This window comes from Homalodisca vitripennis, chromosome 4 (assembly GCF_021130785.1).
Source record: "Homalodisca vitripennis isolate AUS2020 chromosome 4, UT_GWSS_2.1, whole genome shotgun sequence".
NCBI lineage: Eukaryota > Metazoa > Arthropoda > Insecta > Hemiptera > Cicadellidae > Homalodisca > Homalodisca vitripennis.
The window spans coordinates 204,792,240-204,807,508 of NC_060210.1; the positions used below are offsets into that span (position 1 = coordinate 204,792,240).

A 15,269-nucleotide genomic window follows, 5' to 3' on the forward strand; every position below is an offset into this window, starting at 1 on the left:
AGGGCTTTTAAAAATATCCAAGTTAACTGCCTACCCACCATGTACAGGCATCAACGAAGTGCATGGATGGATGGCCAAACTTTTAAAGAGTGGTTTTTTTGACGAGTTCGTTTGTGTTGTTGAGGCCTACTTGAAAAAGAAGAACCTACCAAGAAAAGCTATTCTTCTTATGGACAACGCGCCATCTCATCCAGATGCAAGTGAATTGGTTAGTGGTGACATAAAAGCTGTTTTCTTGCCACCAAATGTCACATCTCTTATTCAACCTCTGGACCAAGGCGTTTTAGGCGTTAGGCTATGAAACGGCACTATCGACGAAGGCTTCTCCAAGTGTTGTTGACATGGTTGGACGAGGGAATCACGGTAACTACAGCACTTAAAAAAATCACCGTTAAGGACGTCTCATACTGGATAGCTTCAGCGTGGGATGATGTGAGAGTGTCAACTTTGCAAGTCATGGCGAAAACTTTTCCAAATTCAAACAAGAAGCAATGAAAATGATAACAACAACTGTGTCGCTGAAATAGTAAACCTCGCTAATCAGTTACCAACGGAACTGCTGATAAATGATGAAGACGTCAACGAGTGGTTCATGCAAGACCAGCAAATGGAACTTACTGATGATGCGATTGCCGATATGGTCACCAACCCTCACAACGTCGCAGATGATGACACCGACGAGATAGTGGAAAAAATATCTCACTCCGATGGATTGAAGGCGCTCGAAGCTGCTCTCGCCTACATTGAGCAACAGGAGGAGTCAACCCCTGCCGATGTCCTTCATCTTCAGCGTTGGCGCAACAGCGCAGCGTCAAAACGACAACAGAAGTTGACGCAGAAATCAATAAGTTACTTTTTCAAAAAATGAAAATCATTCAGTATGTACATATTTTTCTATTTAAACTATGCTGCATATATGTTTACTAACTTTGTACATAATAAATAATTTACGTCATACTTTACGATTTTTCTGTTCATTTTAGGTTAATACCCGATCTCCGCGTTATCCGAGTTTTGCGGTATCCGAGGTATGCGCGGTCCCAATTAGCTCGGATAATCGCGAGTCTACTGTACATCAAATTGTACATTTAATTCCAAGCAGTTGAAATGGGTGCGAAGTGGCGGGGATCTTCATACCCCAACACATGTGCCAAGCCAGAGCGTCCACGAAGCACACGCACAGCCACCTTCTCTCTTCTTGAGTGCTGTACTTTTCGTGCGCGTGCACCTGGGAACTGCCTGATCCAAATCTTGTCTTCTTTTTAATTCCGATCAGGCTGAGCTGATCTGCGGGCTTTCTTTTGAAACTATCCAAATTTTTAACTTTCTTTTCCCACTACTCTCACCTGTCGGGTAATCTTCCCAACAATCTATCTTAAGCTATTCTAATTCTATTTTTCCTTCTGTTAATCCAAGCAAGGTGGAACAGCATATGCGAGGGCTGCGTGATCAAGGGAGAGCTTGGTCGTAAATATGCGAACTCTGGATACCTGGCGACCTCCAGTTTAAACCTAGCCTTCCCCAAGTAGAGCGGGGACAATGCTTGGGGTGACCTTTAGATCTCCGCTACTCGTGGGAACACAATGAGTACAGAATTTACAGAAAAACAAACAAAACCAGAGAGCTCTTGTAGCACTCAAAAAGTGGATGAAAATTCACGAAACACAGAGGATTGATGATGGGCTCTGACCCTAGCAATCCTGACCAAACCCAAAAAACAGGCGGACTTTCCTAGTAGAAGTCCAATAGCCTCCGACTCGGTCAGAGTCGAAACAGATGAAGAAGATGCGATACTGGAGGGCGATCACCAGAAGAGGAAGAGGGAGCAAAAAGTCGAGAGACAGCTCCCAGCACTGCCTAAGTTATGTGGAGCCGCCAGGAAAAGCATGGTCTGGTTCCGAAAAAGAGGGTACTCCCAAGAAGAAGCCAGGGAATTGGCCTTAAAACCAATCCCAGAAGAAAGAAATAAGAAAACTGAACAAACAAAAAGAGGGAAAAGAAAACCGAAAAGACCTCACTCTGATGGATCCACTTCCGGAGGCCCATCAGAGGAAGAAAAACAAAGAACGAAGGAAATCAAGGGGGAACGCAAGGAGCAATCTGGAAAACCCCAGAAACCTTCATACAAACAAGCGGTAGCTGGTATAAAGGGTAGGGGTCTTGCACTCCAATTTTCCGAGACACTACTCACAACTGAACAGATGGAGGAAGATCCAGAGCTTCATCCTGGAAGCTATCGTGGAGGAACAGGAGGGGTCCCTACTCTCCAAGATTCTACGGTATCAACAGGAGGACAAGGGGTTCTAATCTTCACCTGCGAAAACACTGAAACAGCAGAATGGCTTAAAGGAAAGCAAGACTCCCTAAAGCTTGGGAAGAGGCCAGTCTAAGGATAGTACCAGAGGAAGAAATCCCTCGTGCGAGAATCGCGACTGTCTATCTTTCCTGACAGCATACTTGACACAACCGAAAAGATAATGAAGCTCTTAAAAGGACAAAACAAAGAGCTATCTGTCGAGAATGGAATGTTCTGCGGAGAAGCGACGAGGGGAAGTCTGTCCTACTCACCCTGGCAGTCGACTGCGCTACAGCGAACAAACTTGAGAAGGAAGGTCCATGGATCGGCTACAAGTTTGGGAAAGTTCAGCTTAGACTGAAGAAAAAACATCAAGAAAACATAGAACAACCCACAAGGGGAAGAGGGGACTACAGAGAAATCTGAGACGGTCACCACAGAAAAAATGACCGCTGAAGAGATGGAAGTGGAGGAGGCCACGAAGGTGTCAGAGCAATCTGTACATACCTTTACCTAAAAGGTCTACTCCACAAGCCAGAGCAGCGGTCGAAGAAGAAAGACCCCACCTGTTCTCTCTTCTTGAAGAAGGGACCTTCACTCAAAGGACCATCCGTCTCGGCTCGAGGAAGAAAAGGGGATAAAGTCTCCAAGCAATCCAGAAGAAGAGACGGGGATGGGACCACCTGGGGGAGGTGGGAAGAAGGCGTAAGTATGCGCCTAATACAGATAAACCTACACCATGCAAAGGGCGCAACTGACATCTTGGGAAGAAGGTTTATCTCAACAGGCCTGGATATCGCCCTAATCCAGGAGCCTTGGATCTATAGAGGGTTGCATCAGAGGACTGACAACTCAGTAGGTAATCTCATTTATGATCGAACAATTGAAAACCCAAGAACTTGTATTCTAACTTCAAAACTAATAACAGTCTTTCCGATTACAGATCTAATAACAAGGGATCTGGTGGCGGCTACAGTGAAGGTGACTTCACTGCAAGGGACAGAGAGGTTACTATAGCCTCAGCTTACTTCCCCAACCCGTCAACAAGCTGCCCACCAAAAGAACTAGAAAGACTATTGCAGAGCTGCAGAGACAGAGGCTCGGGCCTCATTCTCAGCTGCGACTGCAATGCTCACCAACGTATTGGGGAAGTACGAACACAAAACAAGAGAGGTGAGGAACTTCTACAGTTTAATGTTCAGCAATGATCTAGTGTTAGAGAATAGAGGGTCAAGCCCAACCTTTATAAACTAGAAATAGGAAGAAGTCCTGGACATAACACTATCTACAGGACTAAAAAACATAAATATAGTAAGGTGGCACGTCTCCAAGGAGAGGCTCACTATCGGACCACTGTCCAATTAGGTTTCGACATAGAGGAGACAGGGGAAAGATACGTGACCCACAGGGTTCCTAAATCGACCAACTGGAGAGGTTACAGAGAGTCCCTGGCAGAAAGAGTTGGAAGAAATAGGACCCTTGCAGAGAAATGAATTTGAATTAGAAAGGTCTGCACAAAATAGTAGAGAAGCATAATAAAGGCCTACGAGAAAAAACTGTCCTCCCAGGCAAAACCGGTTGAAGAGGGATGTGCCGTGGTGGACTGGGAGGTTGGAAACATTAAGAAACAAAACGAGGAAATTATTAAAATGGGCAAAAAGGACAGACGACTGGCTCCCTTATCTACAACAGGCCCAAAATGAATATAAGAAAGGAACTAAGAACAAATAAAAGAAGAACTGGAGGAATTTCTGTAAAAATATCAACAGTCTTCCCGAGGCATCCAGGCTTCAAAAAACTACTTCCAAACGGAGCATACAAATTCCTATGGGGACTCTAGTAAAGGACAACGGTGACCTAACAATGAACAGGAAGGAGACCTTAGAACTACTTCTGGAGACACACTTCCCGGGGGGTCAACTAACTCGTAATGAGGATACTTATTCTCTATATGGGGGGGGATCCAGTCGGGAGGTGGCAAAAGCCAGACAGGTGTCTAACAGACTATTCACACACGAAAGAATTAAATGGGGCGATAAGATCGTTCAAGCCGTTTTAAATCTCCTGGGGCGGATGGAGTTTTTCCAGCCCTGCTTCAAGAGGGGCTGGACATTCTACTAAATACCCTTAGCATTCTATTTAGAAGCAGTTTCGCCCTAGGATATATACCAAAGAATTTGGAGGATAGCACTAGTGGTGTTCTTGCGGAAAAATGACAGGGATCCAACACAAAACCCAGTTCGTTATAGACCCATAAGCCTAACCTCCTTCATGGTGAAAACTATGGAAAAAATAATAAATAGACACATAAGGGACGCAATATTACTGAACACCCCACTTAGTCCCACACAACACGCATACATAGAAGGAAAATCAACCACCACGGCTCTCCACAGTTTAGTGAGAGAGGTGGAGAATACCTTCGAAAAAAAGGAAGCCCTAGTCAGCGTCTTCATGGACATTGAAGGAGCTTTCGACCGAGTAGCATATCAATCCATGAAGACTGCGATGGAACGTTTTGGAGTTTCCTCAGACGTAGTCAAATGGATAGTAGCCCGTCCTAAAAAAAGCAGACAGGTGAAAGCCAAGTACGGGTCGAATCGGCTGCGATCACGCCCAAAGAGGCTGCCCCCAGGGGGGAGTCTTATCTCCTCTTCCTGTGGGCGATGGTAGTGGATGATCTCCTAAGAAAAGCAGAGAAGAGGGGGATAAGGCTACTATGTTATGCGGATGACCTAGTGCTTATGATTAAAGGGAAAAACACTGGCAGGCTGGAACGCCAATTACAAACAGAACTGAACTTCATAAGCAACTGGTGTCATGGGGAAGGTCTCTGCGGATCAACCCATCAAAAACAAACATGATTACCTTTACCAGGAAAAGGAAATTCCAGCTAGCTAAACCGTCCTGGAGGGAATCAGCATAAACCAAACAAAAGAAGTGAAGTATCTGGGTTTAATCTTGGATGAGAAGCTCACTTGGAACTCCCATATTAGAAACAAGATATCCAAAGCAATAATGGCCCTTGGGGCCTGTAAGAGACTCTTGGATCTTTGGATTTAAATGGGGACTTAAACCCAAAATGATTTATTGGATTTACGAAACCATAGTGAAACCAATGGTCACATATGCTGCTTTAGTATGGTGGCCCGAAGGTCGAACAAACAACAGCTGCAAAAAGGCTACAGAGTCTTCAGAGGTTAGCTTGCTTTAAGCATCACGGGAGCAATGAGCTCCTGCCCAACACTAGCAATGGAAGCGGTTCTGGTTATACTGCCTCTTGGCCAGGAAGTGATGCGAACAGCTGCGATGAGCGCAATGAAGCTTCTAGGGACAAAGGTAATAAATGTTACCTCCCTAGAAGGCCATATGTAAAAGATATTGGAAAAATTTCCCTGAGGCTGAAATGCTAACCAAAGTATCTGATACTATGGTTAAGAAATACTCCTTTGAAAAACCATACACGGTCTCTATCGGAAGTAGGGGAGGAATGGATTAAAAGGGAGGCCTACCCAAAAAAAGGAGTCCTGAAGTTTTTACACCGATGGTTCACTCCTAGACTCAAGGGGCAGGATATGGAATACATGGACCTGGAGTTGACATGGCTGTGCCCCTGGGAAGACATGCCTCAGTTTTTCAGGCGGAGGTCATGGCAATAGATTCATGTTCTAGAAGAATCACACAGTTGGGGACTAAAGGATTATCATACCTTATACTCTCTGATAGTCAGGCTGCACTGAAGGCACTGGATACCTGTTCGATTGATTCGAAAGCGGTCTGGGAATGCAGGAAGGCACCTAGCAGAGCTAGCAACAAGTAATAGAGTAACACTCGGATGGGTGCCGGGTCATGAAGGAATTCATGGAAACGAAAAAGCGGACATCCTCGCCAAAAAGGTGAGCAGAATCCATATTGGTGGGGCAGAGCCAGGATGTGGAATATCCTTCTCCAGCATTAAAGCTCTGGTTAAAGATTGGGGAAAAGAGGACAAGATATAAGAATTGGAGCAGAGCCTCGGGTTTAAGAATATCCAAAATGTTTTATCTCTCCTTATGCAAAAGGATGGACAGCTCTCCTAGACCAGAATAAGGAGGATATAAGACTGATATTAGGAATGTAGACAGGACATGGCCCTCTGAGAAAGCACCTTTTGAAGGTAGGCCTTAGTCGGAGCAGCGAATGTAGACTCTGTGGAGAGGAGGAGGAGTCAGCGGAGCACATTTGGTTGGATTGTCCTGCCATCGTAGAGACTAGAAAAGATACCTGGGAGCATACCTCCTCAGCAGCCCCAAGGACATCAAAGAACAGGAGCCCTTAAATCTGATTGGTTTTTGCAAAAGCCTCGGTTTTTGAGGGCACAAATAAAAGTAAGGGAGGCGCAAAGGTCCTTTTAGGACTAAGTGCGGGGACAAAGTGTCCTCTTCCCTCAGAAGGAAAAAAAAAAAAAAAAAAAAAAAAAAAAAAAAAAAAAAAAAAAAAAAAGCAGTTGAAATATAATAGTACTAGTAAGAATGAATGATTGAATTTGTTTATTTCCATCAAGATTTTACAATATATATATAGGAACAGAAAAAATACATGTTATTATTATTATACAAATAAAAGTAACTAAACACGTTTCTTATAATAAATTATTATCTTAGGGTTCTAAACTGGGGGCCTCATTTAGAAAAGGTCATCGCCAGGGGGAAATTATCTTTAATTCAGTGCAGACGCATGATAGGTGGGCCTTGAGGACTTAAGCCGAGGCCTTTGTATTGGCTTTACGTTTCCGTAGTCAGACCTGCACTAATGTATGGAAATGTTGTCTGGTGGCCAAAAACTGAGGCCAAGATGGCGGTAGCTTGTCTGGCAGGCATCCAAAGGATGGCTTGCCTTGCTATCACTGGGGCTTTTCCTAGTGTGCCCCGTGCAACTCTAGACTGTTGTCTCAACCTCGCCCCCCTGGACATTGTCATTCGGGCTATGGCCAGGAGGAGTGCCTACTGTCTTCAGCAAGCGGGACTCTGGTTGGGCTGCAGTGGTGGGAACTATAGAATTAGCATCTTGATTCAGGAGGATGCTCTGCACATGATCTCTGATCAGATGCCACAAAAGTTTTTCTTTGACACCCTTTAGGATTGTGATACCTACTAGGGATGATTGGTCGGAGAGAAGGGAACCTCTTCCACCAGCGGAGCTTGAACGGTTTACAGACGGCTCTAAAACATAAAGCGGCACAGGCGCTGGAATTGTGGGGGTGAGACCATGCAGGAAGCTGGTGGTCCCTATGGGTCCTTATCCTACAGTTTTTCAGGTGGAGGTCGCAGCCATTATGGAGTGTGCTTGTGAGAATCTTCATCTGCAATATAGGAGTAAGACGATCAATATTTTCATGGATAGTCAGGCAGCACTGATGGAGCTGGACTCCTGTGTGTTCAAATCCAAACTTGTCTGGGATTGCTATCAAGTTGTTTCTTCCCTTGCCAGAACCAACAATGTGACTGTTTGTTGGGTTCCTTGTCATAAGGGGATCCCAGGGAATGAAAGAGCTGATGCCCTGGCCAACCGGAGCTCAGCATCAATTATGACAGGCCCTCAACCGTTTTGTGGTATTCCAAGGTGTGAATCCTTTGGGGCTGTCTCGAAATGGGTTCGCGCTGAACATGAGAGAAAGTGTAGGTTGCATCCAGGCATGAGATCTCCACATACCACTTCTTCATTTGCTCTGCACTGTTCTATGAATAAAGTTGTAATTTTTTTGTTACAGTATTTGTAGAATGGTACTACAGTCGCCTTTCTCCAGAGTGGCGTCTAACCTTCTCTCACTAAATAGATCAATGCCTACTCGGGTTATAGGTCTGATCGCGGGACATGGTCACCTGAGGAAGTATCTTCACAGAGTCGGCATCCTTCAGGAGGATCCACTCTGTAGAATGTGTGATAGCAGGATGAAACTGCTGAACACTTGTTCTTTAATTGCCCTTCAATAGCAAGGGAGCGGTATGCCATCTTAGTTGGTAGTTTGGATATAGGTGGTGTATTTCCCCAGGAGGACCTGTAGGTTGTTTTTGGCAGTTTGTGGAACTGTTAAAATCATACACTGGTAGGCCTCATGGTGTGCTTCCAAGGTGCGCAAAAGGCCCTTGAGGCTTAAGTACATGGCAGTAGGCCACCGCATCGAAGAAGAAGAAAAAGAGCAAAGGTTGCTATAAGTATATGAGTTTACGTAGGCAATTGTGGCCAGTGTGTAAACCCGAGTTGCTCAAGATAAAAACAATAATTCCAAAAAGGATGATTTTTAACTATTATTGTTTGATCTAATCAATCAAAGCCACAACCCTAGACTATACGCAGCCAATGCCAATGTAATCTGGAATCAATGTGACGGAGAAGTGTGTGTGGGGGGGGATCTGTGTGGAGGTAGCAATCAAAACCGTCCATAGTTAAGTCGCTATCAGTGACTCTGCCTCCAATACAGTTAAGTCAAAGATTGTTACATATGCTTTTTTAAATAAAAACTGAAGGCACAGAAAAAATATTAGTATTGTTTAAACAAAGGGCCTTCGGATCCCCCTACTGATCTTGAGGATTTTCTATACCCACAACGTCCTGGTGATCCCAACACGCTTTAGAGAACATTTCTGGATGCACTACTGATACACATACAATTTTATTGTTGTTAATTGTAAATAATTATTAGCTATATTCTAGCGTTCATTAAAATCTGGCTTAAGACCCTGAGAAGAGGAAATCTAGTGTAATGACAGCAGAGGAAATAATGATACGGTACTTACACTTGTTTTCAATGAACTGATGCAAAATGCATGACTTTCCTGTTCCTGCAGATCCAATTACTAGGAATTTAAACAAATAATCTGTAATCAAATAAAAACATTAGTTCCTAATGTATTTTACAATTATTTTATATTGTTATTATAGTAAAACCTCCTTAATCCACCATTCTATAGTCCGGAATTGTCTATAATCTGGCATCAATGGCAATAGACAAAAATTATAGAATTGCCTTCACAGTGAACATTGTAAAGCAAGCAACTCGACAGCTACCACCGACACTCAAGAGCCACAAAGCGTCATGCTCTGAGCAGTAAACATGAGTGGGCTAACCATCGTGATTGCTTAGCAAATCTCGGAACCACTCATCTCCTAGCATGCACTTCACTCCGCGTCTGCAGTAAAGTGGAACGCCAAACACCACGCCATCATCCTGAGTATTGCGTAGTAAATTACTGTACTTAAGTGAGTGAAGCTTGTTTAATTTATTGTTTCAATTTACTAATTGTATACTCTACTGTACAGTATTTACATACGTACTGAAAAGTGAGTGTGTTTTAGTGGAAACAATTTCTTAGTTTAAGGGAGAAGGGGGCAAATGTGGACAAAAGGCAAAAATGTAAAGTTTCAATTTCCTGACACACAACTAACCAGTTTAGTTCAAACGTTATTTATACATCAGTGTTATAAACCTACACTGTTCTATGAATAACGTTTGAACTGAACTGGTTAGTTGTGTGTCGGGAAATTGAAACTTTCCACCTGTGCCTCTTGTCCACATGTGCCCCCCTCTCCCCTACTGTACGACTGGACTGTACAGTACTGTATTAGACTGCTTGATTACTTATTGTGTTGATATACTAGTTTTTTTTTTGTAAATATACTGTACCATGCTTCCAAAATTGGAAAAAAATGACGGCTATATAGAAACGGAAGCATGTAACCCTTAAGACTAAGCAAAAATTAGAAATATTTGCAAAATTAGATCGAGGTGAAAATCATGATGTTATTATAGAAGAATATGATATTGGTTCATCAACCATCTACGATGCAAGGGACCAAAGTGAAAACCTAATTGAAAAAGCAAAACTCTTCAAGCAAGAATTGAATCTTGAGGAGGATAAATGTACGTTTTCAAGTGGTTGACTACATAAATTCAAGGTTAGGCATGGGATCTGAAAGTTAGATTTTTCAGGCGAAGCTAAGTCTGCTGACAAAGTTGTTGCAAATGAGTTTAAAATATTTGTTTCAAGATTTTATTGAACAAATTACTTGAGTCCATTCCAGGTGTATAATGTAGATGAAACCGACTTGTTATGGGACTGTTTACCTAACTCCACTTTAGCAGGTCATGACGAAAAAAGTGCCAAAGGTTTTAAAAATGAACAAAGACAGGTTGACAGTCTTGTGCAGTGGGAATGTGTCTGGTGATCATAAACTTGAACTGTTCGTAATAGGCAAATACAAAAAAACCAGAGCATTTAAGGGCCTTACTCATCTACCAGTGCATTATGCAGCTCAAAGTAATGCTTGGATGAGTGCAGAACTGTTCAAAGAATGGGTTTTTTCACCAGTTTTTACCATCAATAAAATCTCATTTTATCAGTTTGGGAAAACCAGAAGATATAAAAACGGTTCTTCTACTAGAAAACTATAGAGCACATCCCTCTGCCAATGAACTTACTTCTTGTAATGTTATTTTTTTAATTCTGTCATGTACCTTCCTCCAAATTTCACACCTTTAATTCAGCCTATGGACCAAGGTGTCATTTCAAGAATTGCTTGTTTATGAGTCCAGTGTTAGGAACTTTCAAGCCAAGTTTAACATAAAAGATGCAATCTTTACTGCAGCTTGTCATGGAATGATGTTAAGAATGAAACAGTTAAAAGATCATGTTGGAAACTCTGGCCAGGTGTTATGAACAATGACGATGTTCTTAATGAGAATGATCTTATTGAAGATGATGAAGATGTAGGCCTACAAATTAATCTGGTAGAGATTAAAGAAAAAACTAGTGAAATGAGTGAGCTGAGAAATATTCCAAGCACCGAAATCGTTGAGTGGTTAGAGATTGATAAAGACCTCTCACCATTTGAATAAATCAGTGATGAATCCATAGTTCAAAGTGTTCTGAATTAAAAACTAGTTCAGGACAAATCGGAAAGTGACGATGAAGAAGTCTCGGAAACAAAAACTGTATCTTAGAACACAATCAACACTTGTGAAATTTGTGAAAAAAGACCAAACACCAAGTTTACCCAATACATCAGTACGTAATCAGGTCAAGTTTTTGGGTATCACAATAGATAACAAGCTTACATGGACAGAACATGTAAATAACACCTGCAAAAAAAATGAGCACAGGACTCTATGTAGTAAAACATATCAAATGGATTGGAACTTTAGAAGCTGCAAAAACTGCCTATTACACGTCAGTGGAATCACATATTAGATATGGACTGGTTGTCTGGGGCAGCTCTGCTGGAAACCTTAGTAACTGGAAACCAACAGAGTACTCATTTTACCAAAGAAAGCAGTTAGGACTCTAGCTGGACTGGAACCACTTCGAAGCTGCTGACAAGCTTCCAGTCTCTGGGTATACTAACAGTGCCGACTCTCTACATATTTGAAACAATCACACATCTTGACAGACTAAACCTCCAGACCAACAGTGACGTCCACACCTACCATACCCGTAATGCTTCCAGATACATATTGCCTCAACACTGCACTGCTCTTTTTGGTAAAAATCCATCATACATTGTTAGAAAACTCAAAAATATACTCCCAGAAAACATCAGAAACCTATCAGGAAATCGACTCATGAAAGGACTTCAAGACTACCTAGTGAAAAGACTAATATACACCGAGCTTGAAGAGTTCCTGACAACTCCAAGCTGAGAAAGAACTGCACTAATATTAAATGACATAAAATATATTCACATTTTACTTGTGTAATGACATTACTGTTGTATGACACTACTACTGCACTTCATGTTTATGTAATAAAGGAGAAAAAAATAAAAGGCACAAAGTTGCCACCTTAACTGAAAGCATCCATCCATGAGCTGATGATGTCTCCAACAAAGAGAGAAAGTCGCGGATAACACCATGGGTGCTAGGGCTCTCCATCTGCAGGTACTGTTCTGTTGGTAAACACTGCTTGGTTGATGGTTCTGAACTGATCTCGCCACTTTCTAAATTGTCTGAGCCTCTCTTCCAGGTTACTGAGGTTATTTTATAATTTTTTAACCTTAGTATATAGAATAATAACTGAACTATCTACATGGTCCTCTCAATTTTTTTTATTTTCTTCTAATTTATCAAAATCAAAATCAAAATCAAAATGTCTTTATTACGTGAACATTAAGTACAGTAATTTGTCAAAATATAATACATAATGCAAAGTTAGATAATTACAGTTTAATAGTGTCATCATTGTGAGTTTAGGAGGTTTATGCTTCAATTTTTAAAATCACGTGGTTCCAGTGTTAGCAGATTCCAGGAACTCTTCAATGGTGTATACAGGTCTCTTCAGCAAAAACTCTCGAAGTAGGTTCTTTAGTCTGTTTCCTGTCAGGCTGCGGAGGTAGTCTGGTAGAAGGTTTTTAAATTTCCGGCCAATGTATGAAGGTTTCTTCTCATATAAAGCTGTTCTGTGTTGAGGTAGAGTGAGCCTTGAGGCATGGCGTGTGGGGTAATTATGGAGGTCCATGTGAGTCTGCAGATGTAGTTTATCTACGTGCAAGATGGCTTCATAAATGTAAAGTGCAGGTACTGTAAGTATGCCTAGGGTCTGGTAGGCCTGTCGGCAAGTTTGTAGTGGCTCAAGGTTTGCAAGGGTCCTGACTGCCTTCTTTTGGAGTACCAGAACTCTCTTGAGGTTTCCTTGGGAGGTTCCCCAGACTATAAGGCCATACCTAATGTGAGACTCTATTAGCGCATAGTAGGCTATTTTTGCCGCTTCCAGAGAGCCTACCCATTTAATACGTTTAACAACGTAGATGCCTGTACTAATTTTATTGCATATGTTGTTTACATGATCTGCCCATGTGAGTCTGCTATCGAGAGTTACTCCCAAAAACTTGATCTGGTTAGCCACTGGTATATTGGGAATGCTTGCTGGTACCTCTTTCTTCCTGCTAAAGTGTACCTGTGTAGTTTTGTCAGGGTTTATTGCTAAGTCATTTAATTTACTGTAGATTATGGCGCTTTCTAATGATGTGATAGAGTTACTGTACAATTGTTCAGCTGTGTCATTTCTTAGAAGAAGAGTGGTATCATCTGCGTACATTATGCAGCTCGTACTTTCATTTTGAATTAGAGCTGGGAAGTCGTTAGTCAGCAGAATAAACAAAATGGGTCCCAACACAGATCCCTGTGGGACTCCTCTAGTAATTGGTTGAGGACAAGATCTGAACATGCTAGTGACGCCAGATGTAGTATGCTGAATCTCCACAATTTGGGATCTCCCTTTGAGATAACTATCAAACCACTTGTTTTCCAGACCTGTTACTCCCAAAGCTGCAAGTTTTTTAGAGATGAGGCTGTGTCCTAAGCAATCAAAGGCCTTACTGTAGTCTAGGAATAAGGCAGTGACAAATTGTCCCTCCTCTATGCTGTCAATTATAGATTCGACCAGACTTATGATGGCAGATAAAGTAGATTTTCCCTTCTGGAAGCCATGCTGGCAGTCAGTAATTAAGTCCTGTTGTGTAAGATGTGTCATTAGTCTCTTCAATACTATTTTTTCAATAATTTTTGAAAACGTTGATATTAAGGAAATGGGTCTATAGTTTTTTGGGTCAGTTTTTGGTCCTTTTTTGTGCTGGGGATAGACCTTGGAGACTTTAAGCTTTGTTGGGAATTGGCCCAGGGAAAATGATTTATTTATAATTGATGCAAGAGGATGAATCAATTCCACTGCGCAATGCTTTACAACTTTTGATGAGTATTCGTCTGTACCACTCGATGATTTGTTTTTTAGGTTGTGTATTACTTGACTTACTTCTTCCCATGTTGTGGCGGTCAGATCAAATGGTTGTATTAAAGGGTGGTTTAAGAGGTTTAGGTCCTCTTCTAATCTGTTGTCTCCTGGCTGTTGGTTGTTTTGCTGTAATGTCACTTCTGCTATCTGAGTAAAGAAAGTGTTTAGTTGTTCAGCTACCTGAAGAGGATTGTCTACCACTACATCGTCAATGTTTAGCTTAGGACACATTTTGCTAAGTTGTTTGGCATTGGTCTCTGTATGTATTATGTCCCATACAGCTTTGGATTTGTTGTCAGATGTCATTATTTTCTGTGTATTTGCATTTTGTTGCAACATCCTTAGTTTTCTGTCGTACTTCTTTTTTATGTTTACCATAGTTTCTTTATCTTGTGCCCTTCCGGTAATTTCATAGGTGTTTGAGGCTCTTAAGTAGGCAGCTTTTATCTCAGCTGATTCTTGGTCATAGTAGTGAATTGGTTTACTCTTAGTTTTATTTTTGCTCTTCTTGTGAGGGCAGGAGATGTCAAGGGCAGTTTGCAGCACTCCTTCGAATATGTTATATGCTGTTTCCGCATCTTCAGCATTATAGACAGTATCCCAGTTTTTTATGGAAAGCAGTGACTTGAGCTGGTCAAGGTTTCTCCTTCCCATTTGTCGCCGAAGAGTTTGCGTGTTGACGTCATTTTTACAAAAGTCCAGGCTACATATTTGGGCGGTATGATCCGATAGTCCAGTTTGTAAAATTGTTGCACTAAGGTCATGTTCTGGAATATTAGTGCATATACAGTCAATTGAAGTGCTTGTGTCAACTGTAATGCGAGTTGGTGGCAAAGGGAGCCTTCTTATGTTGTGTGTTGCCAATTCGTTGTCAAACATCAGGCTGTCCGGGTTGTTGGGTTTTAATCTGTCAATGTTTATGTCTCCTGTCAGAATAAACGACCTATTATGTGCTTGACTATTGTCCAGAATGTTTGATAGGATGTCCAAGCTATTTTGAATGTTTACCCCGGGAGGGCGGTATACGCCAAGGAGAAAGAGATGCTTCTCTTTGATTATAATATGTGCCATTGCAGCCTCAAATAGTTTTTCTTCGCAGTGGTTACTCATGTCTATGGCCTCTATATTGTTTATTAAGTTGTCTCTACAATAAATAGCAACCCCCCCCCCAGTCTATGTTCTTTTCTGCAGTATTCAGATACGAGAGAGTA

The 15,269-nt window shown here is 41.8% G+C and overlaps 1 protein-coding gene across 3 annotated transcripts in view; it reads right to left on the minus strand.

Moving 5' to 3' along the window:
* Nucleotides 1-15,269, minus strand: part of LOC124360934 (ras-related protein Rab-4B) — a 115,046-nt gene that overhangs the window by 81,859 nt on the left and 17,918 nt on the right. For all 3 annotated transcript variants that reach the window (XR_006922294.1, XM_046814948.1, XM_046814946.1), the window contains exon 2: nt 9,073-9,153. Coding sequence is in view for 2 of the 3 variants with exons in the window: in XM_046814948.1 (XP_046670904.1) it covers nt 9,073-9,153 (81 nt within the window). In the remaining variant the exon portion in view is untranslated. The remainder of the gene's footprint in view (nt 1-9,072; nt 9,154-15,269) is intronic.